This window comes from Nicotiana sylvestris, chromosome 4, assembly GCF_000393655.2.
Source record: "Nicotiana sylvestris chromosome 4, ASM39365v2, whole genome shotgun sequence".
Taxonomy (NCBI): Eukaryota; Viridiplantae; Streptophyta; class Magnoliopsida; order Solanales; family Solanaceae; genus Nicotiana; species Nicotiana sylvestris.
Genome location: NC_091060.1, coordinates 173,915,504 through 173,942,640, shown reverse-complemented (window position 1 = coordinate 173,942,640; position 27,137 = coordinate 173,915,504). Strand labels below are relative to the sequence as shown.

General features: G+C 38.6%; 2 protein-coding genes across 2 annotated transcripts; one reads left to right on the top strand and one right to left on the bottom strand.

Annotated features, from left to right (window-relative positions):
• Window positions 1-10,490: 10,490 nt before the first annotated feature.
• On the bottom strand, window positions 10,491-12,155 carry LOC104224610 (aldehyde oxidase GLOX-like). Its single transcript, XM_009776293.2, has one exon. It carries the CDS (start codon window positions 12,153-12,155, stop codon window positions 10,491-10,493), a length of 1,665 nt encoding a protein of 554 aa, XP_009774595.1.
• An 11,426-nt stretch (window positions 12,156-23,581) lies between these two features.
• Window positions 23,582-24,049, top strand: LOC104224611 (uncharacterized). Its single transcript, XM_009776295.1, has one exon. It carries the CDS (start codon window positions 23,582-23,584, stop codon window positions 24,047-24,049), a length of 468 nt encoding a protein of 155 aa, XP_009774597.1.
• The last annotated feature ends 3,088 nt before the right edge of the window (window positions 24,050-27,137 follow it).

Here is a 27,137-nt window from a genome sequence, read left to right as displayed (position 1 = left end):
CTGGCCTACCATGAAAAAAGAAGCTGCAGACTATGTCCGAAGATGAGAGCAATGTCAAAAGTACGCCCCTATGATACATCAAGCAGGGGAACTCCTTCATTTCGTTACTTCGCCATGGCCATTCATAAAGTGGGGAGTGGACATAGTCGACCCCCTCCCAGCAGGACGAGGTAAGGTACGCTTCCTTTTGGTTTTAACTGACTACTTCTCTAAATAGGTGGAAGCAGGTGCATACAATCAGCTACGTGAGCAGGAGGTCATCGCCTTCCTATGGAAAAACATTATATGTCGTTTTGGCATCCCCAAAGAGATCAGTTGCGACAACGGACCTCAGTTCGTCGGAAAAAGAACGACTGAGTTTTTCTAAAAGTGGCACATCAAACGAATACTCTCCACGCCATACCACCCTGCTGCTAATGGTCAAGCCGAATCCTCCAATAAAGTAATATTCAACATATTGAAAAAGAAGCTTGAGGAAGCTAAAGGGCTATGGCCTAAACTACTACCAGAAGTATTATGGGCATACCGCACTACGCCAAAACCAGCACAGGAGAAATGCCATATTCACTGGTCTACGGGACCGACATAGTTATACCCGTCAAGGTCGGGGAGCCCAGTTTGAGATACTCCAACGAGAGCGGAACAGGCAACGACGAAATTAGGCTACAAGATCTGGATGAAGTTGAAGAACGAAGAAACATGGACCACATAAGAATGGTAGCCCAGAAACAGCAAGTAGAAAGATACCACAACAAGAGATCCAAGGTGCGACCACTCAAAGTTGGCGACTACGTCCTCAAAGACAAAACATAAGCGTCAAAAGACCCTAATGAGGGAAAATTGGGAACGAATTGGGACGGACCATACAAAATCATAGCAACAGCAAACAAAGGAGCGTTCCAGTGAGAAACAAGGGAGGGAAAACTACTCCAAAACAACTAGAACGTCGCCCATCTCAAGTATTTCCACTTCTAAAAGAAGGCGTCACCTAAGTCGTACTGTTTTTCCCTCACTTGGGTTTTATCCCAATCGGGTTTTTCCGGAGAGGTTTTTAACGAGGCGGCAAGGGGGACGCCTTAAGGAGCGACATGTTGTTCATTACCTCGACTCATCGATGTGACTTCTAGATCGAAGTAATGAAGGGACTACATATAGATAACCAAATCTCCGTTGTATGTGCAGAATCAAATCTCCATTATATGTATGGAATCAAATCTCCATTGTATTACAGAATCAAATCTCCAGTGTATTAATCAAATCTCCATTGTATGTGCGGAACCAGATCTCCACTAGTCGACATATAATGTCTTCCTACGGGAATACGACCAAATCTCCAAAAATGTAAGATCGACCTCGTTCAAACTACAACAGGACTTTACTTCGACGACAGTTCGAAGCAAGATCCCAATGGCCAAGGTCATCAACGACAATTTAGGTTCGACCTCGTTCGAACTACGACGGGATTCTACTTCGACGATAGTTCGAAGCAACATCCCAATGGACAAGGCCATCAACGACAACTTAGGTTTGACCTCGTTCGAACTACGACGGGATTCTACTATGACGACAGTTCAAAGCAACATCCCAATGGCCAAGGCCATTAATGACAATTCAAGTTCGACCTCGTTCGAACTACAATGGGATTCTACTTCGACGACAATTCGAAGCAACATCCCAATGGTCAAGGCCATCAACGACAATTTAAGTTCGACCTCGTTTGAACTAAGACATGATTCTACTTTGACGACAGTTCGAAGCAACATCCCAATGGCCAAGGCCATCAACGACAATTTAAGTTCGACCTCGTTCGAACTACGAAGGGATTCTACCTCGACAATAATTCGACGCAACATCTTGATATCCAAGGGCGTCAACAATATCATGGGTTTGATAAATGCAAGAACGAACAAGTAGACAAAGTAAACTTTATGTTACAGCAAAATATTATTTACACTTGAAACGGGATCAAGAAGGCCCCGCGCAAAAGCCCTTAAACAAAAGCAAGTACAAACTAAAACTACACATTATCCCCAGCGGGGTAAGCATCCTCGTACCACAAATTTGAAGTAAGGTGGTTAGCATCCTCAGAGTTGATATCACCCCCGTCGGGTGTGAGGGGGTTGTACCCGTATGCCTCATGAGCTGCACGAGCCTCGGCATGTACAACCTAAACCTCCGCCTTAGTAGCCCTTCCCACGGCATGAAAAGCCTTATACACATCAAACCAAGCCTTCGTGTGGACCCACAACTCGTATAAACGACGGGGCATGACCGGATCGACTAAGGCACGAGATGTAGAAGGATGAGAATGCCGACTCGTATCCTCCGCCCTCAGTGAGGCCACTTGTCCATTTAGTGCGGTCAGCTCCGCCTCTAGCTCTTTGACACGTCCTTCGAGCCCTACAACCCGACAACTAGAAGCTTCCTTCTCTTCAGTCAACTCCGACCTAGAAATACGGAGAGCATTTTCCAAAGATATCGATTCAGAGATAGCTGCCGCCAGTTTATCAGCACCGACGCTCAGCTCAGCGGTCAAACCGGCCACATTTGCCTGCAAGTCTGCATTCTCGGCCATCACCCCCCTACTCAATTCAAGCTCGTCGTCCTTCACTTTGAGGGAAGCCTCGAGCTCGCTATTACGAGCGACAGTTTTCATGAGCTCCTGATCCCGCTCCCTCAACTCTTCAATCTTACGCTCTAGTCATTCTACCCGATGTTTGAGCTCCTCGCGAAACAACTGGAACTCGGGGTCCTTATGATAAATGTCGGCCATCGCCTGATGCTTAGCACGGTACTGCTGATATTTGCACGATATCTTCTCATAAAGGCCCAACCTTTTCTTCTCTCGACGTTCTTTCTCAACCTCCATGATGAGGGTCTGACAAAAGAGAGGAAGAAGTTAGAAACAAAGTATAGAACGACGATTACCGCGCAAACCCAACGACGAAAAAGGAAGGAAAGGCACCTACCTGCAGGGCCATACCAGTGACCTTCTGAAACAACTCCACATCGCTCATCGCCATAAGAATCTCGCTCTCAGGAGCGGCACATAAAGGAACTAGGGCAGACTCCACCTGCTCGTTGTACATCAACAAATTGTAGTCCCCCGGAACGACCACATGACGGTCAGAACCGTCCATCCTCAACTCCACATAGGTATGGCGACCCACGAACTCATTAACATCCTCAGGGTCGATATCTGAACCTGAGCCGCCACCCTCAACATGATGCTCTCCAACGTTGGACGACACACCACCCTCAACAAAGCACACTAAAGCAGCTCCTGGGCAAACTCCTTCCGTTTGGGGAGATCTCCCCGACAAAATAGCGTCGGCCATAAATACGGGCACAGGGGCTGTCCGAGACGTCCTAATCCTATCAGCATCCGTAGCCACGCCCTTCCCAAGCTCCAGCTGCCTTCTTCTCCTCGACAACGGCTCGTCCTCATTAGAGGACTTATCCAAAGGGTGTGAGGCCGATATCGAAGAAGCCTCTCCCCTCACGGCCACGACTTGAGACGGGCCTCCCAATCGAATAGGTTGAGGATGACCCTCTCGAACAGACTCACTCAAAATAAACTGCGTATCAGTAGCACCAACGGCTTGTCTAAAGGCGGGGACTGGCGCCCTTTGCTTGGAAGCTCCTCGATCTGTCATCACAAAGGGTCAAACTATTAGATAAGGTCGTACGGCCAACGAAGCAAGAAGTAAGACATTTACCTGAGGAAACTTTAGGGTCGTAACACTTCACGAAGTTGGGCCAAGTCTGAGTTTCTGCTGCATGAGGCAACATGCGGGCTACCCAATCCCTGATATCCGCAATAGGGCGAGGCGGACGACCCATAGCTGCAAAACAGCAAGTAGGTAAACTTTATAGTGAATACAGAAGAAAAGGGAACAAAATAAGTAAACGACACTTACGAGCCTCATTCCACCGCTCTGGGAATCTGGTAGAGTCAGAAATGACGTGCTCGGTCTTGACAAAGAAGTACTTGTGCCAAAACTTGTGGCTTGCCGGTCATCTGTCCCGACCACCAGCCCTTTCATGCTACGAAGCCTTAAATGTACCATGGTACCCCTGAGGAAGCCAGGCATGAATAGGTGCAAAAGGTGGTGGACAGAAACGCTACATTCCGCCAACCCTACATACTTGGTCAATACTAGAAGCACCTTGAGCGTATATGGCGAAAGCTATGCTGCGCAGACTTGGTAGAATCTACAGAATTCTTCCGCTAATGGGAAGAGAGGAAGAGTATAGCCGATCATAAATGGGTACTCGTATAAAGCACAGTACCCAGGCCTGTGGACGTTCACATAATCTCTCCCCGCCGAAACTATCTTTATATGAGCAGGAATGCCATATTTTACACGAAGGGCGTCGATGTGTACCTGCTCCGTCTCAGAAAATACAGGGTTCGGGGTTGGAGGGGGATTTTTGAGGAAGTCACTCCGGGATAAGGTGTGTCACGGTAGTAACTCCTCCACCGTAGGAGGGCTGTCACCCTCTTCTACCACCACATCTCCGCTGTCAAAAGAAGGCAATGTGGACGATGGGATGGCTTCAGGAACCTCTTCACGAGAATGACGAAACCTTGGCATGATATCGTTCTAAAGAATATCAACACAGAAGGAGGAGGGAAGAAGAAGCTTCTGGTGAAGAACGAAAAAAGAAATAGAAGGATATAAAAGCAAGTAAGGAAGAGTGAGAGGTTATCAAGAGAGAAATGTCTAAAGTTTTTCGAAAATCAAACCCTTCACCTATTTATAGGGTTGGGTGGCGCCAAAATTAAGGCGGCATGCCTCAAATCAGTGCAAGAATTGAAGCACCAAGCCGTCAGTCCCCGCCTCGAAAATCTGTGTAATAATGACACACGTAGAGCTGACATCACTCCCCGGTAGCGTGTACTCTTCGGTGCTTTGCTGAATATGATGTCCATCTCCCGTTGGCCACGTCGTAACATTTCAATGGGTCAAATTTCTCCCAAGTAATGCATGAAGTCTGCTCATCGAGGACGCACTCGGTCGCAACCTCAACGAGCGGAGGGACTAACTTTATGGATCCAAATTTGACCTACCACGACCTACAACGAGCACGATGAACGATCAGATATCTTCGAGTCGACGCCCCAAGGGACATGACCTCAGGGCAAAATAAGAAACAATACGACCTTTGCAGTAGAGTAAGTCTTTTAGGGGACATTAAGAATATTCCGTAAAAGATTCTTTGTATATTGTTTTTTACAACTTAGAGGAATTCCTCTCTAGTATATAAGGGGGCAAAAACTTTGTAATGGCGCATTGAGACTCTGGGAAACTTACCAATCTTGAATGAAAAGAAACTTTGCAACTCTCTTCTCTTCTCTTTACCTATATTATTCTAGAGATTATTATCTTCAGCTACGATTTACTCCTTCATCTTTGATTAATTTGTTCACAAAGGTTTTGATATCTTTTGAGTCAAAGAAATATAACCTAAACTCAAATCGAAATATTAGGATTAGTGCGACATCATGCCAGTTGTCAATTAATACTTAGGGGTGGCTGAAAGGCCAGGCAGGCATAAGCCTTAGGTCCCCAATTTCGAGAGCCCCCAATTTTTGCCTAGAATAGGTTATTTTTCATAAAAGTTTAAAATAACTTTTCTTTTATATAAAATAAAGAAAAGTAATTTTTGACATTATGAATTTGATACATTTTGTATTATTTATATTCTGACCACTAAAACCTATCATAGTATTTTAAAAGCTTGAGATCGCTAAATAATGAGAATTTGAAGAAGAAAAAATTGTGTTATCCTTTGATATCCTTGAAGCATAATCGAAGGTTTAGATTTATATTTCGAATTAAAAGTGTTAAGAGAAATAGTACAAGCAGAAGATAATATTCTAATCAATATACTTAAATATAAAAAAGACGTGATTCTTTTTTCAATTAGCGAAAATAAAAATAGATAAAATTTTACCTAAGATCAACAACATTTTAATAGAGATTTAATCGGTTAGCATATTATTAGTTGAAAAATAATTACTAAAGAAATTGATTATAAAAATATTATTAATAACTTTGCATCTAAAAAAGCTAGAAAAATATGAACTTTTTTATAAAAAAAATTGGGCCTCTAATTATAGCTTCGGTTTAGCCCCTAATTATGTTGAGCGACCCTTGTTAATACTTGAACTCTTACCTATTAGTATGAGGCAACGGATGAGGGGGGAAGTGCACGGTTAGCCACTAATAACATATGTATTTACTTTTAAGCCACTGTTTAAAATGTCTTTAGTCTTTAGCCACTGCTTTAATAAACTTTAACTGTCCGGACGAAAATACCCTTCTGCTCATGTCCTTAACTTTTGTACTTAACTTCAGGACTACATGTCCTTAACTTTTGAACTTAACTTCAGGACTTCAGGACTACATGTCCTTAACTTTTGAACTTGTAACTCTAAGTTCAGGACTTCAGGACTACATGTCCTTAACTTTTGAACTTGAAACTCAAACTTTAGGACCAAGCGTCCTTAACCTTTGAACTTGTAAGTCAAAGTTAAGGACCTATTGTCCTTAATTTTTGAACTTGTAACTGTAATTTAAGGATTGCCTGTCCTTAACTTTTGAACTTGGAAGTCAAAGTTAAGGACGTATTGTCCTTAACTTTTGAATTTGTAATTGTAAGTTAAGGACTACCTATCCTTAACTTTTGAACTTGTTACTATAAGTTAAGGACTGTCTATCCTTAACTTTAGAACTTGTAACTGTAAGTTAAGGACTGCCTGTCCTTAACTTTTGAACTTGTGTCCTTAACTATTGAACTTAACTTCAGGACTTCATGACCACATGTCCTTAACTTTTGAACTTGAAACTCTAAGTTCAAGACTTCAGGACTACATGTCCTTAACTTTTGAATTTAACTTTAGGACTTCAGGACTACATGTCCTTAACACAATTATCTTTGTCCTCAATCTTTTGGCTTTTTACCATATTTTTCCTAATAATTTGTTGTTTAAGAAAATCTAAAAGTCACTTCTTTTAGAAAACCAAAAGTCACGTCCTCCCACATCTGTGATTATTATGAGTGAATGGTTTACCAGGCAATTCAACTCCGGAAAACAAACACAAAAGAAAATGAGGCTTATAAAATTTATATGATTAATGCATTCGTTTCTTCTGTTCAAAATTGGATTTCATATATGAAAATAATGGAAACACTCATACGAACCCAGAACACCATTGCAAAAGGAGAAGTGGAGCTGTAAGGAATGAATCTGAAAATGGCGTATTTCCGTTTGGGAAGGAAAGGGTAATACTGCATTTTTATATTAATTTTAATAGATTAGTGGCTACTTTTGCTCAACATTAAAAATGTTGGATAAAAAGTAAATACCACTTTAAAAAATGGCTACCCCATACAATTTTTACAACGGATGAAGGCATGCTTAATTGTTCAATGGAGTGTTAAGTTTGAGTATATTCAAACTCGGTTATAAAGCTGAATTTCTAATTTATTTTCAATAGAATTATTGACGTGCATTTTCTCAACGTCACTGCTATAAAAAAATGTTGTCAACTAAAATTAAGGAGAGAAAAAAACGAATTGGTCTTATTTATGACATACGTCACCTCCCTAGTAGAATTAGATCCAGATATGATTTAAATAAAGATAAAATTTGATTTATAGAGGTGGAAAGAATAATTTTCCATCTTAAATATTTTAATAAAAATAATATATAGATGGTATAATTCACCTATTTAATTCATGGAGAATATTTTGCAAGTCTGTTATGTTGAAGCATTCCAGTCTTCAGATGCGATTCAGTATCAAAGAAATGTGATTTTCTTTTATTCTCATTTTAGGGTAAAGATAATAAATTAATGCTCTTTAATTACACATACACAACTCTTATTTTTCGTGCTGCAAGTTATGCCTTATTCTTCAGAATTGCAGGTTTAAACTTTAATTTCGGCGTTCTTTTTCTTTGGGTAAGAAAATATGAACATGAACCACGAAACAATAACACAATGGCTAAAAGAGAAAGCAAAGTGAGACAGAAAAAAAAAAAAAATATATATATATATATATATATATATAAACTAATATACGAGGCCAAATTAATAAATAAAGAATTCCTTTAAGAATATTGAGTCGAACTTCCTTTATAAAGATAGAAAAACATTTACTTCACTTGCTAAACGCCATCGTGGAATTCTTGCCTTAGGTTTTCCTCATATAATCGTCCAAGTAAGAGAGGACAAGCCTTTCACGAAATTGAAAAAAAAAAGAGGGGGGGGGGGGGGGGGTTGTTACTATATCCTATCAACTTTAGAGGAGGCAAGGATCGATACAACAGTGTTGAACGCCATTAATTTGCCAATTATCGAATTTTTTTTATTTGTGACAAACGATTAATTAAAAGCGTTGAAGAAGCATTTCATTAAATATTATTTTCATATTCTGTGCAGACCACCGCCTCTCTATTAATCCCATGCCACCATATAGATTGTGACAATAAAAATATCTTGTTGTCGGAGGGTTGACATGTCTTAGAGCCTGTTTGGCCAAGCTTTTGGGAGGTCAAAAGTATTTTTTTTCCTTAAAAAGGTACTTTTTAAAAAATTTAAGTTATTTGGCCAAGATGGAGAAGTACTTTTGGCTAGCAGCAGAAGCAGTTTTTCAACTTTTGAGAAGAAGCAGAAAATTTTGGCTTCTTCCAAGAAGCAGAAAATTAATTTATTCAAGACAAAACTATCCCCGCCATAAATTTATATTTTCCAAATTATCCCTTACTAATTTAAGCCTTTTCTTTTCTTTTTGTTTCTAGTTTCTACCATTCTTTTAAAATTAGAGATATCATATGGAGTATATGAATATGTTGTAACTTTCTAAATTCTTTTTTGACTTTTCTTGTGTTTGATTTTTTCTTTGTGTAATGTGTTGTAACTTCCAAATTATCTTCTTCTTTTATAACACGAAATCAAATTATCTACATTCTTCTTTGAATTATCAATTCTCTTCCTACAAATAAGCATTTATATATTTTTTTTATCTATATATTATTAAAAGAAGAAGAAAAAGCCTTCACATTAAGCCAATTGACTGTCTCACAATAGGTCACTTGGCAATTTAGGACAAAGTTAGCTAGGTTAGATAATAATTACTTTCTTTTTGAATTTAAATTTAAAAAAAAAATTAGTTGTTAATAATTAGTTACTTTTTTTGAATTTGAATTTAAACATACTTAACCTTTTTTTTTAACGAAAAAAAATAATTTTTTATGTTACGCTTAATGCCATCTTTCAAGTTTGACACTCAGAATCATATTGTTACAAATACCATGACTATACATAATTTCATCTGACGACATTCTTCTACCAATAAGCAATTCAATTATTATGCTAATGAAGACATTGCTGCAGAGATTGAGGAAGGAGATGGACCTTCTGATATTCCTTTAGAAACGCAAGGCAAGTCTTCTACTAATATGGAGGCGTTGTGTGATAGAATTAGAGATCGAATTGTTGAGAAATATTATCATGTGTGAGTGTCTTTGCTTATTATTTTATGGTGGATTATCAATATATAGTACTTTGTGGAATAGACTTCTAATTCATACCGAATAATGACAATAAGTTATTATACTAGATAATATTATATGATTTGGTATAACTATATATGTTATATTGACTTACATCTTTAATATGTATGTTTACTTTATGCTTTATATTTTAATTAAATAAAATAAAAATAATAAAAGTCTCTTACAATAAATATATACGGTCATTCTTTAAAATAATTATAAGGCCTTGGTACTATCCTTTTTGGTAATTTGACACTCAAAAGTACTTTTTTGAAATATTGGCCAAACACAATTTGTTTATCAAATGTTGCAAAAAGTATTTTTTAAATGAATTGGCCAAACACAAACTATTTTTTTTTCAAAAGTACTTTTGGAAAAAACACTTCTCAAAAAAGTACTTTTTAAAATAAGTAATTTTTGACAACTTAGCCAAACGGGCTCTTAGAATTAGAGAAAAAAATTAGATATAACTGTAATAAGATAACAGAAAAATTAATGAGGGGAACAAGCTAAACCTTTCGTTATTGCAATAGACTATAATATTTTGAATAATCAATACAAAAGGATCGAGTTTTCATGCTTACAACAACCTTAGAAACAGGGAATCAAAAGAATGTTTCCATCACACCTAATAATAAAATATCAACCTGTAAATGACCAAAAAAAAGCCTTTTTTTTTTTTTTCATTTTTTGGGTTTGAGTATTCAAAAAATAATGGACAAGGGGAAGGTAAAAGGAAAAGGACCTTTATTAATTAATGAAATCGAGATTAAAAATTTGTATAAAATTAGTTGAAAAAAAATTTAGAGTCCAACCTAGCTAGTTAATTACTGGAAAAAAAATTCACCTTTTGGATTGAAATAATTGGCCAGCGGCACCTAACGGCGTAAAATTATATTTTTTTTAAAAAAAACCTAGTTAATTACTGAATCCTGACCCAGATTCCTTCACTTGGTATGTCTTGATGCACCACAAAAAGAAGATAATAACCTGCTGGAGCCAAATTACTTGAATTTGGAAAGACCGAATTGATTTTGTAAGCTGATTTTCCCACTCGTGTCACGTTTCCACTAAAAAGCACAAGCATTCTTTGGTTCATAGTAAATGAATGTGTATTAAATCCTGGCGCAACCATCGTCACATTGACCACATCTCTGTTTACGGATCCGGGTACGGTAAATCGAATATTGACCCGTTGTCCATATTTGATTTTATGTCGGGAAGCGGGTGCAATAATCCGTGGGCGCGAATTTGCGGATTCTGGATCCAAATATGATGGTGAAAATGTTTCCAAGCTTAACTCTGTCGGGTAAAGAACTCCTGTGAAGTTATAAAACGCATGTGGATTACTACCACCAACAAGAACTCGACCATCACGAATTAAAATGGATGTTGAGTGGTACATTCTTGGTATAGTATTTGAGTTTTGTACCTCGAATCTTGAATCAAATGGGTTATCGGGTCGGTAAATAACCGGACTCAAAACGGGGCTCCTACCAAGTTCCCAACCAGCAGTGCCTGCAGCCGCTCCATTGAGGATCAAGACATTTCCATTTGGTAAAATTACCATGTCACCCATTGTTCGAGCTAGTGGCATTGTCTCCATGATCCACTGTGGATTCGGGTCAGTAATTGTAATCCGGCCGCAAGTATTTAATGCACCCAAAAAATTACCACTACTTGCATTAAGGTACGAGCCTCTTGGTGTTCCACCACAGACCAAAACCTCAGCTTGAATTATTTGTGCTTGCAAATTCTTTAATGGAAGAAGAACTGCAGACCCCGTACTTGGATAATTTCTCGGGTCACCACCCGGTATTTGTGGGTACGTTTTCACCACCGTGTTTGCCATGTAATTGAACAATATAGCTCGGTCGTTGGCGAAAATGAAGAGATTTCCATCCACATTGAGAAAAACAAATGGGTAGAGATTGTTTTCCTCTCTAGGATCATTAGTCTGCTGAAGAAAGGGTAGGTTAAATACACTGTTGGTTGAAGCAGTCTTGGGATAAAACTCATAGTTAAAAGCCTCACGACCGCCAATAATAATTTGCCTTCCGTCAGGAAGAATATGATTAGTGGCGTACCAACGACTCTGAATTAGGCCACCTCCTATTTCTTTCCAGTCACAAGTGCTGCCATTGCCATTACATGGTCTAAAAACTCTTACGACATTTTCACCGTCGTTGAAGCCACCAGTTTGAACCAAAGAACCGTCGGAGGTGGCAGAGCCAGAGGAGCACCACACGTCGGTCTGGACCATGAGGGGTCGTACAGAGTTTGTGGAAACATCGTACTCCACAGAATGGGCAGTGCAGTCGAGTTTCAAGGCGAGGTCATTAGGATTGTTGCGGCATTTGCCATCGGGCAATGAGATGTTCGACGCACCAAAGTCAGTACGATCATACATAATTACTCTATCATTGTTGAGGAGTTGCATGTGCATGGCTGAAATGCCAATGTTGGATATCAATAAGTCCCAGTTGCCTCCGACAGCGTAAGCCAATTTTCTGTAACATGGTTGTAGCAGAAGCAGAAGCAGCTGACCAAGAATCAAGAAAGGAATACCTGTTGTTCTAGTTGTCATTAGCTTCGTTCTTTTTGCTTTCTGATTCTGACAAATATTCTCGACCAAAGGCGAAAGAAATTAAAGAGGAGAGTTTTGAGAAGCAGGGGAGTTGTGAGTATAATCGACTTTGTGGGAATGTCTATAGAAGCTGTAATTTAGGTGGGGATATCCTTAATATATTGGCAAGATGGTAGGTGTTTGACTCAATTTTTGAACAAATCAATCAAAGAATATGAAGGGGTAAATCTTAGTCGGACATAATAAATTCCAGATCAAAGAGTTGATAATATAGATAATATATTGGATGAAAGAAATAAAATTGATCTTATTGAAGTTCAGCATTGTGACTCTCATCAATCGATGGGGGAGATAGTTTTACATGTTCTTCTGCAGATTATTTCTTTCCTATCAAGATTACAAGAAGAGAGCTTGGGAGAGAGGAAGGGGAGCAGATCCCCCTTATCGAAGGTTTTTCCCCTGCTATATATAGCCAAGGCACCCTTGCCATTTATTTGGTCTGACACTTTCTCGCATCTAGTGTGCTTTGGTCGTCCTTTTAGACATTGCTCCTTCTGACTCGACGGATGTCAGGAATGGGAAGTAGAGTGGGCTACGTTATCTTTTACTGCCCGGTCACTTAGGCGGGACGTTGATCAGCTCGTGACAGTCAGATTTTGACCAATACAGTTAGTCCCTCCGTCTGTCGGGTGTAGACATGCAATTTTTTACCCTCCCCGAGTTTTTACTCATTTTAGCTTTTAGATATTTAGTTTAGGCCTAATATCGCTATTTTACCTAGTTTTAATTATTTTACTTTATTTTAAGAACAAAAATTAAAAATTACAAAAATAGTTCCATATTTCTCTACGCAATTCATGTATTAGATATTTTTAGAACGATGTGTTACTTTGAACTTATTTTATTTTAATATAATCTTTGAAAATACCAAAAATAGTTTCAACTTTAATTTTTAGTTCTATTTTAAATATAATAGTTTATTATAATAATTTCAACTTTAATTTTTCGTTTTACTTGTATCTTCTTATAAGTATTTTTAGAAGTAGATTAAATTTTTAGCCTTTTTTTAGCCCAATTTTAAATTCTTGCAAGAGGCCCAAATTAGATAACCCACACACAAAACCCATAAAAACCCTAAGTCTTCATCTTCTTCTTCAACCTATACACTAACAAAAAACCCTAGAAAGCCCTAATGAGAAACCAGCCGCCCCCTCCCTAATCTTCCACCTTCTCCACATCTCCAAGCCATCAGCAGCTTGGACACCACCCAGCTCCACGCCGCCGACCAACTCCACCACCCCATTCTAAAAAGAGACCCATCGTTAGACCTCTCCGCCACTAGACTCTAACCCTCCACACACAGTCATTTTCTCCAGAATATACAGCCGCCAGCGACAACCCCATCTCCAGCCACTCCCAACATTTGAGATCCCCTCATTCTCAAACACACACACACACGCACACACATAGAGGACGAAATTAGATCTGGCCGGACTTGCCTGCTTCGGCAACCCTTTGAGCTTTGCTTCCCATTAGCGCTATTCTGGTGTTACTCGTTGTGGTAGTGACGCCGGATTTGTGCACATCCAGACGAGAGAGATAGATCAGCTAGCCAAACATCTCTTTTTCCTTACTATTTTTGTGGCTATTGCTTTTCTCACTTCTTCACCTAGTTCTCAAATAAGAGCCAAGAGGATTTTGTCTTCTATTGAAAATTTATGGGAGTCTGCTGAATTTTAAGTGGTCAAAAGGTTATAGCCGATTTTAGCTAATTTTATAACCGGTGATTAGAGTATTCTCAGCGCCAACATAGCTGCTCAGGATCTTGAGTTTGAGTTGAAGAGGTCTGTCAAAGGAATTCACAGTCCGAGCTCCTGCTACTGTTGCGCTTTCCGACCAGATTTGGTTTGCTGTGACCAAGGTCACGTTTAATATAAAGGAATCAATTAATGAAGTTCAATTTTCTCTCATCTCATATGTGCTTTGATCTTTTTCATTATTTTGCTTATGGTTTTTGGAATGTGTCATGTCTTGTTTTGTGTTTTAGTTTGCTTCCTTGATTCACTGTAGTCTTTTGCATTATCGTTAATTTTGTGTTGGATCAATTTGAATTAATTGGAGTTAAACTTGAAGTGCATTTGGAATATTAAGGCAAATAAGTCACAATTTGATAAACGAGACAAAAAAAATTGAATTTGGTCAAGGGGTTGGTTTAATAGAAACATGGACTTTGTAAAGGCATACTGGACGAGCTAGAAAGGGAATTACAAAAATTTGAGCTTGGATCGATTTTCTTAGTTCTTTATCTTGCTTTGTTGCTTTTAATCGCTCATATCGCTAGAAGCATGTTTAGGCCGTTAATGTTCGGGTAGGCAAACTCTAGGATTTTGTTTGTTTAATTTTGAGGCGAGAGGTCGTTCCCTTAGTTAAATTTATTCGGGGAATGCCCCGAAAGATTTGTATATGTTTTATTCCGGGGAATGCCCCTTAGTATTCTATAATTGGAAGCCGAAAGCGAACTCGTAGTACTTTTATTCTTATTTCATTTTATTTTTATCTTTCTTTTATTAGGAGGGGGACGACCTCGAGCTTCTTGCGTGTTTATTTTTCTTTTCTATTTTTATTTTACCTCAACTTAAGTATTTTAAAAGCCAACTAGATCGAGTACGCAACCGTGACTTTTACGGGACTTGGGGTGTGCCTAATACCTTTTCTCCGAGTCAAATGAACCCCCTTACCCAAATCTCTGGTGCGGATTTAGTTTTGGAGTCCAAAGTGTTTTAAAGGAAAAATCATTTTTTAAAAAAACGGTGACCTGACACACCGAAATCAATGTCAGGTGGCGACTCTGAGTTATTTCCTTCTGAACACAATTTTTGTCACGTTCTAGTTGGAAACCCCTTTTCAAGCTTTACGAATCACTTTTATTAATTTTAAGAAGGTTAAGTGAAGTTGTAAAAAAGTGGTGTAACAGCTCTGGCGACTCTGCTGGAGAATTGCAGGTTCGAGCTAGTACTTGATCTTGTTGGCTTTTTAGGATATTCGGTTGAGGTTTTTATGTGTTTTATTTGCTTTATTTGATTTTTATTTTTGCTTACGTCGTTTTATTATTTGCTAGTTGCTTATTCATTTACAGTTTTTCCTTTATGTGTTACTGCTTTATAAACTGTCATAATTTGCATAACCCTGAGTCTTTTTCTGCAACAAGTCTTCCGGAGTACGTTTCAGCGTACACGGTCCTTTTTGAGTCACCCGTGTCTTTAGGGGGGTGGTGTGGGAGCATAGAGTGGGCGGACAGCTAGAGCAGCCGCTATCGACCACGTACCACCCTGAACTGCCTTGTTAAGTGAACCCCAAATTTAGGTCAACCTGTAGGTCATTCTTATTTGGATCATGTCATTTGACCTAGTAGGGCTCGGTCCCAGGCACTGTGTCCCTTTGTAGGAAGCCTATCCAAATTTTGTCAAAAATGGGTCAGTGGCCCAAAAAGATATTCAGTCATCCCTATGTGATACATGTTGCATCTTTGAGGGTATAAGGGTCATTTAGCGGAGCGATGTTTGGGAAATAAGGGTGAAAATGAAGCAAGTAGGACATAGTTATATTTTTTTTTCACAACTTTTTCAAAAAAAAAAAAGACCAAAAAAATGGATATGAAAAAAATAAAAATAAAAAGATTTTACACTTTCCCATCATTTTCCAAAAATTCAAAAAAAAAGAAAAATAAAATCCAAAAATATTTTACATTTTCCATCATTTTTCAAAAAGACAAAATATATATTTTTTCCAATTTAGTGTCATTTTTTAAGCTTTCTCCCATATCCAATCTTCCCGAACTATGCATACTTGATTCTCGTCTTTCAGGGAGGGATACGTAGGAAGCCCACATAGGGTCCGGTCTTTCTAGTAAGTCTTAGGTTCTTGGCTTTGCGGGGTCTTAGCCAAATCTTGCATGACTAGCCACTTTTGGCCACACCGGCCATTCTTACAAAATGGGGTCATTTTCGCAAAAGTGGTTCAATGACCCATGTCTTAAGATCTTGAGTCCAATACTAGGTGTCATATTACTTTAAGGTCTGTCCTTTTGAGTTTGCATCTTTAGCCACTTTCGGCCACATAGGTCGTTTTTACAAAATGGGTCATTTCTGCAAATTAGTTTTGGGGCATGATTATTGGGAGTGTGAATCCATATAAGCCTTAGTGATGTATTTCCATATATGAGTAGTCAACCTTGTTGAGTTTGCACTTCTAGCCACTCTTGGCCATGTAGGTTAATTTTCTAAAATAGCCCAATCGTGTCTTGCATGAGTCCAATATGAGGTTTTGTGGCGTGGCATAGTGTCTCGAGTCCATAATCTATTTGGTCTTATTTTTTCTTATTCAGGTATGATTTCATTTACCACAGCTCGAGTATGACTGATATCCCAAGACCATTCCGGTCAGGACCGTTGCATGCATTATCTACTTGAAGATACTTTTGTGTTTTGAGCCTCCACAAGCTACCCTCCACCGATCCTCTAGTGAGCCCGCATTCCAAGCTCCACATGTCCAACACTATGCTCCGGAACCAATTTTCAAGGTCTTAGGTCCATACTCTTACACTCCTCATTTTGAGCCTCCCAGTGAAACTACAAAGCCTGCTAAGATAGTAGAGCAAGATGAGATATCCATAAAGCTGAAAGGGTTTAAAATGCCAAAGCTTAATTTATATGATGGGCGTGGAGATCCAGTAGCCCATTTGAGGGATTATTGTAGTGAAATGAGAAGTGCTTGCGGGAAATATGAATTATTGATGGTGTATTTCAGTCAAAGTCTGAGTGGGGCAGCTCTGGAGTGGTACACCTACCAAGACTCTAGTAAGTGGCATGCGTGGGGTGACCTGGCTCAAGATTTTGTTCGGCACTATCAATACAATGTAGACATTATCCCAAACCGCTCCTCCCTATCTCAGATGGAAAAGAAACCTAAGGAAGGCTTTAGGGAGTTTTGGTTCAGATGGAACGAACAAGTTGCTGGGATCAGTCCTCTGATTGATAGAAAAGATGTTGTCGAGCCCAGCTAATGACAGGATCCAGTGGACATTCCTGCTAAATGCTTTCAGCCTCAGTACCGACCCCGTGAATATCCTCGTACTCCAAATAATCCTCACTAATGCTACTTTCCTCCACAAAATCCCCAAAGTCATACATCACCTTCCTAGTGCTCTATCCACAATGCACCGCCGTATGCTCCACACCCACGAAACCCGTAACGGCTTGCACCACCTCCACAAATGTCTTACCCACCTCTACAAGCATATCAACCACCTATCGGGAAGAGGTTCCAACCAAGGTTGGAGTACAAAATGAGAAGGCAACAGCAAAGAGAAAAGTCTTTCACTCCTATTGGAGAATCATATGCCAGTCTATTCCAAAGGCTGAGGCGATTGGACATGTTGAAGCCGATTCAGATAAAAATGTCGAACCCCCTTCCAAAGAATTTTGATTTTTCTCAAAGGTGCGCATATTGCTCTAATGCCGTGAGGCACGACATAGAAAAGTGTTGGCATCTGAAAAAAACAGTCCAGAAGCTTATTGATGCAGGTGACATTACCATGCAAAACCCAAATGCAACAAATACTAGCCAAAGTCCATTGCTTGTTCATATGAGACGCATGTGGTGGGCATGATTTGTGTGGACAAGGAATATAAGAACACTTCTGAATCCCTTAGAGAGCCACTTACCGCAAAGTTTTCAGCACTATCAATCTCGGTTCCAGAGGTTGATCTTAAGGACGAGTTGGCAAAAGGGACCCAAAATCTATTTGCTAAGGTCAACGTGATGGAAATTGGTGAAGGTCCTAGTAATTTTGATGTGCAACCCAGTGGCTAAGATGTCGAGCCTGGTAATTGGAGAGACACTCCTTTCTTGGATAGCCGGGGAGGAGTTTTGGTGGTTTATTTTGTTGTCATTTCTGTTGTCCGGATTATTTTAGGGTTGTAATCCGGATATTGTCTTGTGGATCAAACCCTTCTTTTCTTATTTTGTCTAGTTCGTTTAGTTGTAGTAACTCGTCTAGTGTTATTTAGGATTGTTCTAGGGTTGTAACCCATGTCTATTTTGCTTGTTTTGTTCAATCCCTTTTCACCATCTGTTTAATGCAATCTCATGTTTTCTGTTAAGTTTTTGTTTAGGTCATTTTTCCTTTTATAGTTCTTTTCATCCTGACTCTAGTGACATGACATGCACGCATAATTCTCGGCATGGTCTTGAAAGTTAGTATAAGCAATGATACAATTTTCAATATGATAAAAAGATGCATTTGAGGAAACAAGTAAAGATTGATAACTTGAAGCTTGAATTGAGTGAAACTAGGGCAGTTAGTCTGGGAAATCAAGAGGTTGATAAGAGAATACAACAAGGAAATATCTCTCAAGCAGTTTGAGGTAGATTAGTCAGTGCTGAAATGCATTCTTCCATATCAAGATAAGGTTGAGTCAAGTCTGTTTCGAACTGGAAAGAGTCATTCATTGGGACAAAGGTATTGTCCATTGACACTTTTTGTTTGTGTTGATGCCATTAACAGATGCTATGTATGCTTTCTTTGCTTATCTTGGATTTCATGTTTGTACTTGACATTCTTAAAGTTTGGTATGACGAGGGCATTTTATTTTTCTACCCAAATACTTTTATCTTTTGCTACCCCTTTTGAGCCTTAATTCATTTTGTTTCATACCCCTCTTTTGGAATCAGAAGCAGAGTTAGGAACTAGAAAAGAAAAAAGAAGAAGAGAAAAGAAGAAAAATAAAGGAAAAAAAGAAGAAAAAAAGTAAAAAAAAAAAGAAGAAAAAAAGAAAAAGAAAGAAAAGGAAAAGAAAAAAAAACAACTCTGTGTTTGAATTACGTTCGACTTGATTCTTGTCACCACAAGATACGTAGGCAGCCTTACAGTTCGGTCACACTAAATAAAATATTTCATAATCCCCGAAGTCAAGAGTGGGGCAGATTTTCTTAGAAATCCCATCAAAGCAAAAATCCAAAAAGAAAAAAAAGCAAAAAGCAAAAAGCAAAAAAAAAAAGTAAAAAAAGCAAAAAAAAAATTTCCTTAAACTCCAAGAAACTGGGGCAGAAGTTTTAATTTTGCCAAAAGGCCTGATTCCAAAAGTTGTAATTTTGAAACCTTTCATCTTAAATTATTTTGAGCCTTCATGCCACCATTTCTTTCCAAAATTGTCCAAAAGCCTACATTACGGTCCAAAAAAGACCTTCTGACCAATCTTTGAGGATGCCAAATCAAGTGTGTGGTGAAGGTATGATCTTCCTACATCGTGGGTGATACCTTATTCTCAGCACAAAGAGAGAAAATGATAAAATGAGAGAGTCTTATCGGTGAAAACCCTCATGGGCACCGTAAGGCGACGGTGAGTTGAAAAAAAGAGCAAAATGAAAGAGGCTTGATGGTGAAAATCCTTCAGGGCACTACAAGTCGACTGATGATTGTGGATTAGATGGGACAATTGAAGCGCTGAAGCCTAGTTTCACAGCGAAGAGGTACAACAAGAGTTGAATATTAGATTTGCTTGAGAGATTAGCCACTTAATCCAAAGGTGCATATCATGGTCATTGGAGTTGGTATCCATATCTGATAAGTTTCTACTTTGTAATTTTTTTATTAGGTATCATCTCTTTCCCTCGTCCCTTATTTTGTTCCTCTTGTTTTGTTTGAGTCCCTTCTTGAGTCTGTTTTGCCAGAACAAGTGAGAAATGACTTCGAAATTTGCTACCATCTTTCCAATTGCACGAAATGAATTTGGCTAGCACATCAAAGTGGCATAAGTCAGGGAAAAGTGGTATGCACATTGAGTTGGTAACAATCAACATGCTTTGGATTCATGTGAAATGCGAGGGTTCGGTAAATATCAATTCATGAGCAAAATACAACAGATAGAGGATATTGGGATCGAATGGAGCAGAGGTGTTTTCTGTAGGGTTGAAAGAAAATGGGCAGTCGATAACAGTAAAGGTCGTCCAAGTTGAAATCAAAGTTCTCGAATAAGCAGTTTATATATTTATTAACTTACTTTCCCATCTGTCAAAGATCTCTCTTGTTATTTCTATAGGTTGTGATAATCCTTTTGTTTGTTGTTTAGATATCAAATAATTGTTTATTTAACTTCTTAATTTGCACTCATTCCCTTGGAATATGTAAATTCATAATATTTATAATTTTACGATTACGATACATAGTATTTTCATCGATAATGCTGATCATGGTAGTTAGTAATGGCTACTTAGTGCACAATGACATATATAGTTCAGTATATGCAATTATTTCTGCATTATTCCATCATTATGAATTTTATAATACCGTGTAAATAATATTTTAATGGATTACGAAGAAAATCTGAATAATAAACAAACTTTAGCTAATCAACTTCTTATTTTCTCCTTGGACAAAACGGACCTGCGTCTCTCTTTCCTATCCTTTTATCTTTTCTTATATTTCGATCATTTTCATTATCGTGGTAAAGATTTGATCCACGAATAAAATAGAGAATGTGAATAACCTTAAAATTCGACCTATGTTTAATTAAAGTTTACCCAAAATAGTTCACTAAAAAAATTAGAACCCTCGCTTCATTTATCACGAAATATTGAAATCCAGGTAATTAATGACAGTTGTGGAAACAATAGACTTTATGATTTTCGTTGCTTATAGGATTTGTAGTTTGTTAAACACTATGACGAACACTAAAAATCATAAAAAAACGCATCAACTAATGTGTTACTAAAAGTTGATAATAATTGTCCTAACAAGGTATTGCGAATTTGCAGAGACAAAGGTAAAATGATTTTCTTGGGCTAACCAATTTTTTTTTCAATTAATTTTTAATTTCGAAGAACATCCAATTTAATCGTTTCAGTAATAGGGTCAACGCACTTTAGTTAAGGCATGTTGAAATAAAGAGATTTGAGGATATATATGCCCTAATTTAACTGTACTTTTTTTTTTTATTACATCAGAGGATATGAGGGAAGGCGGAAAGAGAATAATATGTGTTACATATATGATTTGAACGTTCCACCTCAACTGTGAAAGACAGGAAACTCACCAAGTAAGCTAGCCCTTATCCCTAATTAATAATTGTACTAAACTTACAATTTTTTGTTTACTAAAAAGTTGTAGGCAAATTATTACTAATGATTTTTGAAATCGCCCTTCATTTGTTCTGTGGAACTCAAGGGAGCATGTACAAGTTGTCATAAATTATATAAACTAAGATTGATACAAGAATAAAAAGGAAATTGAATTCAACTAAAAGCTTGTCCACGAAGAAATTCATTAAATATAAAGCGATGCCTTTTTACAAACAAAGATATATACTTTTGTGTGGTTGCATATGCAGAAAAAGCCAGCAACTGGCTATTTTCATCTTTCGGTGCGATGTGATGACATACTGGAAAGAAGAAAAAATTCTGAAGCATTTGCCAAAGTTATTTCAGTATAAAGTATATCTCTTTAATTATCTGATAAAATAATTCACCAATTTTGTGTTAATTAAAAAATCCACAAAAAGAAACGAATAACGATGAAAGGGAATTGCCAAAATCATGGTAATTATTTGCGAAAGCATTAGGTAATCTCCAGGAGATTTCAAGAGATAATATAATTGTGCACTTAATTATTCATAAAGATCGTCAGCTTAACTAATGCATGCATGTTATGACAATATAAACCATACAACTGATAGGATTCACGTATAGAATTGGCTGAGCATGAAATGTATGTGGATATGAACAAAACATCAAATCTTTTAATTTATTATTCTATTAAAAACAGAAAGAAGTCAAACATGACATTCATTCCCTTTCAATTTGAATACCGCCTTTGTTTGACTTTGCAGGGTTGATGAGGAAGAAATTAAGTTAAAATGTGCAAAGTTTAATAATAGTTGGAGAAAGGTTTGGTCGTCATATAGTGGAGTCAATGTGCTGTCATGGGCTGCTTTCCAGACATGCCCCAGGACCCTTTGGCCGCGCCCCATGGCGGCCTAGCAAGCCTCACAATGCCTAGCGCCATGGTCGGCCCCGTGGTCTCGGCTGCGCCAAGTGACAAGTGCGCATGCGCCTCTGTCGCCCCACCGATGCCTCTCGCCAGCGCCCAAGGGCTGGCCAATGACAACAGCGCCGCGCGCCCTGACAATGCCGCGCGCGCAGATCCTGATGCCTCGCCAGCGCCCAGCTGCAGGCCCATTCCAGCAGCGCCTCGCGCACAGACCCTGATGCCAAGCACCAGTGCCCAGCCTCAGGCCAGCACATCAAGTGTCGCGCGCGCCCACAGCAACGCGCGCGCAGACCCGCAAGACAAAGATGCTGCCATCGGACTTAGTTTTACCTTGTAATAATCTAAGTCCTTTTCATTGTAATCATAGGCTAGTTTACATCATTTTCATTTCAGTGTGCTTCTACAGCTTTATTAGGACTAGTCATGTAATGTTGGTTTATTTTTTTTAAGCATTATTAAGGGGGACCAAACAATCAAACATTTTCAAGCAAGCATTTTCTGGTGTCTCTCCCCCTCGACACCGCATCTTTGTGATCAGCATTTTCATTCATCAATAAAATCATCATCATCATTCAAAACCCAATTCTCTCTCAGCTTCCGCAATTGCTCATGACATTGGTTTTCCCGCACGGCACTGACAATCTAGTTTAGCGTGCGGAGGGGACCTCATTGGCGGACAACAACCGCACTGACATCGGTTGCTTAGCCTTACGTTGCCCTTCCAAAGAACATCAGGAAGGCGTCGTGTAACAGTGCCTATGATGTAGCATTTGATGGGTGATTAGCTAGTGTATATCATTTGACGAGAGTTATATTTTACTCGTTTTTTGGTTATCGAATGATGAAAAATATGATATGGAGCTATTGAGATTAGTTATTAGTTACACATTGTATTTATTTTTTTCCTATTTTCCTCTTAGTTCTTTTCCAGTTAGTTAGCTTTGTTAGTAGATATTAGATGTTAATGGCTGTTAGTTGTTGTTAGTTAGTGAACAGTTGTTGCCAGCTGTCAAATGAGTGAGCAAGACAAGTCATGTGTATATATAGGGTCTTTGGACATTCTCGGTGAGATGAAACATTCAATTTACATTTTCCCAATTATACTTCTCGAAGCTTCTCACTTCTCCTTTCTCTCTTAACTGGGTTTACTGATTTTCCTCCATTAGAGCTCGTCTGAGCTCAATCTTATCTCTGTCTTTTACAATTTTGTCATGGTATCAGACCAGAGGTTCTAATCTCTAGCTCAATTTTGTTCTCTTTGGTCCAGAAAGATCTAATTTCAGTATTGTTTCAGTTGAGATCTGAGATCAACCCTAAAGTTGAGATCGGGATTGAAATTCAATAATTGAGGTTCTTCTGCACACACACGTCGATTAAAATCATGGCGATTGAAGAAAACACATCGGATTCCACCAATTCGCTGCTTGATTCAACTAATCCGCTTTACATGCATCCATCCGAAAACGCAGGTTCCATGCTTGTACTAGTAGTTTTTGATGGATCGGGGTATAGATCATGGAGGCGAGGAGTGCTTAGGGCTCTTTCTATGAAGAATAAAGTAGGCTTCATAAATGGTAAGTGTGGGAAACCAGACTCAAAAGACCCTACCTTTGATCAATGGGAACAGTGTGATAATGTAGTGACTTCGTGGATTTTGAACTTTCTATCGAAGGACTTAGCAGATAGCCTGCAGTATGTGAACGATGCCAAAGAGCTTTGGGAAGAATTGGAGGACAGGTATGATCAAACTAATGGGGCAAAACTATATCAGCGACAAAAAGAAATCAATAATTTGAGCCAAGGAACACTCGACATTACGGGATACTACACTAAGATGAAGAAGCTATGAGAAGAGTTAAATACCCTGAATGCTCATGCTCAATACAAATGCCAGTGTACATGTGGTGCCAAGGCGAGTATGCATAAGGCTGAACAGGACCAGAGGTTAATTCAGTTTTTAATGGGATTAAATGAAGTTTACACTGTTGTTAAGGGAAGCATTCTGATGATGAACCCCTTACCTTCCCTAGCACAAGCATTTGCCATTCTCATCCAAGAGGAGAAACAAAGGGAGATGAAACCAAACAATCAATTGATGATTGATTCTAGCGCCTTGAGTGTGAACAGGGCAACAAACAACAATTTCAGAACAACTTATGGTCAACAAGGAAATGGATCTGGAGCGAGCTCCTACTCGAACTATAACCAGTCAAGTGGGACTGGAGGCAATGTCTTCAGAGGAAGTTACCCTACAAATAGGCCACGACCAGTCTGTGATTATTGCAAGAAGCCAGGGCAAACCAAGGATAGGTGCTACAAACTCCATGGTTATCCACAAGACTCTAAGTTCAATAAGGGAAATCGAGTGTCGTGCCCCCTTTTTCCTCGCGAAGTTCGGATTTCGACATTCCTTTAGGACAAATCATTTCCTTTTGGGAATTGGGTATGGAATTTGAAGAGTCGCCACCTAACGGATTTAAGGTGCCTTAGGGCACCCAAAGCAAATAACTCATAAACTGATTTACATTACTAGAGATTGGGTAAGGGCTCGAAATAACCTTGAGGGAAAGGTGTTAGACACCCCTCGAGGTCCACAACGGTGGGTATCGGTCAAACTTGAATTAGGTGAATTAGTCTTATAAGCAAACAAAGCAATTTAGACAAATAGATATTACGTTTAAAACAAGGGTAAAAGGGGTCCTAGGTTTTTTAGCCTATAGGATCACCTCTGTGCAATACTTGGTATCGTCCCCAAGTGGGGTGCTACACATAGCATTAGCGCATAGGTCATCATATCCTTTACTACCCGATTACCCTCCCCTTAATTGTTATATAAGTGATTCTAATTGAACGTACTCTATGCGTGAATTACCCGTCCCTTACTTATGTTTCTGGAGGTGTTTAAGACTTCTAGTTAAGGTGGATCTAGACTCTCCTATAGTGCTTAAAAGGAGAAAATCTAAGCGACAAGCAAAACAAATAGGACTGTCGGATAAAGGAACAGTTAAAGACTCACATTTACCTCCACAAATAAGCAGGCAATTGCACGTCTCAAACAACAGTATTTCCGACACTTTAAAGTCCTATAGCAGGATATCTAGGTGAGCACGAAGCAGAGCATACACAGTGTTTTTTTACTAATGCGAGGCAGAAGACACCTAATCAGTTTGCCTACTGATTTTAGGACTTGCTGAATCTGGGCAGTTCACAAATAGTTAAACAAAGCATAGTTTTACAATTTCAAGATTTAGTTGTCCTACTGACTTGCCTAGGCGTGGATCAGATTTGCCCTATAAACATTATATCTAATCGTTAATCAGAACCGCAATAATCTAGTAAACAATTTTAAGCAGACAGTTTGGTTCATTAGGTCCTATAGGCATGTTGTCTAGATGCTTAAAAATAATCACAAACATTACAGAACTAGTTTTATATATAAGCCCGATATCTAGGTATTGGGACTGCTTTTATACTTATTTCTTATAGGCATGATTGCTACTAAAGAAACTATTTTTATGCGATTTTACTGCAGGTATAATATCTAGGTGAGTGTAGTAAAAGTCCTAGAACATGTTTTTAATGCACATAGGAGAAGTTATGAACATGATTGTTAAGGCTGAATTAACAACAACCTAGAGACAGGATTTCTAGCGTGGATGTGAACATGCACAAATAGAAATTTAGATCAAATAACATGATGAACCTATAAACATGTTTTCTAATGCACACAACAACCTATAGACATGGTTTCTAATGCAGGTAGATAATCATAACAGTCCTAGGAGCATGATTTCTACCCGATTTACCCACAAAATACATATAAATGTCCCTCCCATTTTACTAATATCCCCAATATCTGTTTTACAAGAATTGTTATTGCAGACCAAAAATGACTGAATTACAGAAATGAGACTGCTAAACTATAGGGAGCCTGAATGGGCCCAAAAGTAAACCTGGAAAATTAGGCCTTCAACCAAGTATGAAGAGTGCCCCAACATCTCATAGTATCCAAGAGAGTATCTTGGTGTGTCAAAGTTCCCAAGGGCCTCAGGGAGCCCGGGTAATGCTCACACCAGGACTCTTTTTACAGAGAAACAATTTTGTGCAGTGTGGAAGGGCCAGCCCAGTGTGTCAAAGTTCGTAGGAGTCTCATGGACTCACAGTGCTCACAATGGAGGGGCAGGATCCTAGATGTTCTAAGAGTAGGAGTGGAATATAATGCTTGAAAGAGTAGAAATAGTTTTAGGAAAACAGTTCAAAAGTAAAAACAACTCAGAAGTGAAAACAACTCAAAGGTGAAAACAGTTTAGAAGCATTCTAAAAAAACAATGGTTTCAGCAGACAAACAGAAACACAGTCACAAAGCAAAGATTCATATTGCCTAGATTTAGCTTAGTTCATTAGTTATCACTAGGTGGGCATATAGCATCGTGAGAACAACTATACAGATAAGGGGTAGCAAGGGTTAGGGACATAGAAATCCTTAACCCAGGACACATGAATCCAATAAAAAACAAAAGCATACTGATTAACACCAAGCAAATTGACATATTATGAAATCCTAATTCCATAACACTCAATAGGACATAGTGATGTTAATTAGAAGCAATAGACAGTAAGCACATAAGTTTAAAGAGCCAGATTACATAACACTAGATAGATTAGAAGGACTCATGTCGACTTAAAACAGTATATAGAAACAACATAGAACTTAAATGCAGGAGTGGTTATGCTAGTTCATACAAAGGGCAGGGATTTAATTCCACAGAAGTGGTCATACTAATTGAGGCCAATGGGGAGTAAAGATAAAAGTCTAAATGCCTAAGTAAGCATGCTGATTTAAGGTAATAAACATGAAGGATACAGAGTTAAACACAGAAGTAGACATGCTAATCGAAATATAGAAAGATATGGATTCAACAGAAGTAAAGCAGCAG